The sequence below is a fragment of the Adiantum capillus-veneris genome, chromosome 23 (assembly GCF_014529385.1).
Source record: "Adiantum capillus-veneris isolate H3 chromosome 23, ASM1452938v2, whole genome shotgun sequence".
In the NCBI taxonomy this organism is placed as follows: Eukaryota; Viridiplantae; Streptophyta; class Polypodiopsida; order Polypodiales; family Pteridaceae; genus Adiantum; species Adiantum capillus-veneris.
The window spans coordinates 108,340,462-108,343,492 of NC_140953.1; the positions used below are offsets into that span (position 1 = coordinate 108,340,462).

Below are 3,031 nucleotides of genomic sequence, written 5' to 3' on the forward strand. Positions count from 1 at the left end.
ACTCAAGATTGTGGAATCATGGCAAAATTTGAACAGTCTAGTCGACGACGTTCCTCTGATGCAGATCCCGTGGTGGCGGAACTCACTTACTTCGGCACGCTGCAAGAGATTTTGAGGATCGATTACAGAGGATTTTTTGTCGACTTGTTCGACGTGCAATGGTTCAAGATAATCATGGAGGGTCGAAACGCTACTGTGCGTAGAGGAGAGTCTGGTTTTCTTGAGGTGGATTCTACTAAGAAATGGACTGACCTAAGAGACACTTTCGTACTATCCGAGCATTGTGAACAAGTAAGTATATAAATAGTTAACATCCCCCTTTTACAAGTTATGTGCTCTCATGTAAGTTATGTGGCTCTGGCAGGTAGTATTTCATCCTACAAAGTCTACATCAAACTGGTGGTACGTCATAGAGTTAGCCCCTCGTAGTGCAAGGACGTATGAAGGCTACCATGTGCCAATCACAACGACATCAATGGAGGAGATCAGAGAAGATGCTCAATCAGAAGCCGCTGCGGTGGTGCCAGACGAGCATCAAGATGCTACTGCTCTATATGGGGTGCATGCAGAGGAGCTACAAAATGAAACAGAGGATATGTGTTTAAACGGAGAGCTCTATATAGATGTAGGAAGTTATGCTGAGTTATGCGAGGATGAGAGAGAGATCTCTTAAAGCCACAAATATTGTATTTGAACAATTTTGCTCCGTGCTGTAAAAGCTCTAGCTCTTTTGATTGAAAATTCTGAGTTTTCGACTTGCCTCTTCTACCACTCGATTCATTGCGTCATTGTATTTATATGCGTCATTACGTCATTGTATTTAATGGTATTTGCGTCATTGTCTACTCTATTCATTCAATATTAAGTTTAAATATTCGTGTGTTTAATGCAGGTATGGATGATGAGGAGTTTCTTTCTTCTTTGTCACCGCAGCAGAGACAGTGGTACGTGGAGCGTCATCGCTCTGGCGCATCATCGCGCGTTCCTACACCATCCGCATCTCCCTCTCTTTCGGAGCATTCGGCGCGCTCCGAAGCTTCGGCGTCGACGAGACGAGCGTCACACTCTTCTAGACACCGGCGCTCTAGTGGTGGCGGTGGCGGTTGTTGTGGGGATTCCGCCACCGATGCCTCCACACCGCCTCGTGTTCGACGAGGCTCTTTACCCTCCCCTTCTTTGCCCGCCCCCACACCAGCCACAGCATCGCCGTCTACGCCAGGTTTTGCACGGCTGACTGTTCCTAGAAGCTACACACCTCTACCTACTCCGCCAGGAGCCACCCCACTCGACACTCCTCGCTTCGGGGCCCAGACGCCGGTGGAGACACCTGACGTCCGTACCCCCATCGACACGCCGCTAGAGACCCCTGCCGGGACACCCAGGTTCACGCGTCACCGGCCAGAGGGCTTGCCTTACTCCGTCGACATCAGCGGCGGCATCATCATGGATGATGACGGCAAGAAGGTGATCTCGCGCATGCGTGGTCTTTGCTCTCAGCTGTTTAGACACTATATACTAAACAAATGGAGTGAAGTACCAAGTGATTTAAAAAACAGAGTCATCAGCATACTTCATGATGAGTTTCCCGTTCCAACACGGGATCAGCGCTTCAATGAAGACCTGATGAAGATTCGAATGCGCGAATACTGCAAACACAAGCGTTCCGAAGTGCAAAAAGCAATCAAGAATGGGTGGAATAGGCCAGATTGGCTGGCCAAAGAAGATTGGAAGAATGCGAAGAAAGCAGCGCGCGAGAATCCCGACAAGTGGAAGCAACAAAAAGATGCAGCCAGAGCGCGAGTAGAGGCAGGGAGCTCGCACCACTTGGGGAGCGGTGGATGGGCATCATTTGAGGCCGATTTTGTAAGTCTTTTCACATTGCTCTTTATGCATGTTCGATAGTTTAGGGTTTATGAGTTTTTTAGTTCTAACATAATGAAATCTTTGTATGTTTTGACAGTGGTCGATGACAGGACGTGATCCCACACCGTACGAGCGCGAGTACACAGGCAGGAAGGGCTTAAACGCCCTGATGGACATTCTCAGTTCTCGCAGCGGCATGGTTAGTATTAGGGTTTACTCTTTTTTATTTTTTGTATTGTTTTATAAATGTCGTTATATGTTTATACTTACTGAAAACTGTCTTATTGTCTTTTTTTGCAGAATCCGACAGATACGCCGCTTGGACGCGATGAGACGTCTGATTAGACGACGTCAGTTTAGCCGTAGCTAGATAGCATTAGTTTAGGGTTTCTCATAGCTTATGTATCATGAGACGGATTTTATACGTCTTTTTGAACCATGTATATTATTACATTTGTCACCGCAATTCCTTTTGCCAATCAATTCTTTATGCCTATGATGTTGTACAATTGTCATTATTACATTTGCCAATCAATTCAGTTTGTCTATGATGTGTACAATTGTCAATTTTGCAAACAATGCGTCTTGTGGGTGACTATTTTGGGTCTATTATTTACCTTTGCACTTTTTTTAAAAAGTGAATCAAGTACAATATGGTTGATGGGTGGCAGGCATTCAATGCCCTGCCACCAAAAAAATATTCTCTCAGGCGTCGCTATATGCGTCGCTATTTATGGCTCTGTAGCGTCGCTATATGCGTCGCTATACTCTTCTGTGAGAGCGTCGCTATAAGCGTCGCTATAGGCGTCGCTATGGACGTCGCTATATAGCGACGCTCATAGCGACGCCTATAGCGACGCCTATAGCGACGCATATAGCGACGCTCTCGTAGCGACGCTTTTAGCGACGCTTATAGCGACGCCGGGGGTTATAAAAACCCAGTGTATTTCCGTCGCTAAGAGCGTCACAAGAGCACATAACCTCTTGTAGTGCGGCTTGAACAACAGCATTACAAAAGAATGCTTGAAATCGTATTCAATTCAAGGCATCTAAACTTGGAGATGCCATTTGCCTATTTGAATAACGTATACCGTACTTCATTCTCAAATAGTGGTTGTTTCAGAGAGACTGAATGATTGTTTCTCCAATAGCTCCTTCATCGTCGGTA

General features: G+C 46.1%; 1 protein-coding gene across 1 annotated transcript; it reads left to right on the forward strand.

Annotated features, from left to right (window-relative positions):
* The first annotated feature begins 1,623 nt into the window (after positions 1 to 1,623).
* LOC147428335 (uncharacterized) lies at positions 1,624 to 2,393 on the forward strand. The gene is made up of 3 exons (XM_086496831.1): positions 1,624 to 1,863; positions 1,961 to 2,062; positions 2,164 to 2,393. The coding sequence occupies exons 1-3, from the start codon at positions 1,624 to 1,626 to the stop codon at positions 2,206 to 2,208; spliced, it is 387 nt and encodes a 128-aa protein (XP_086352957.1). The 3' UTR covers positions 2,209 to 2,393.
* The last annotated feature ends 638 nt before the right edge of the window (positions 2,394 to 3,031 follow it).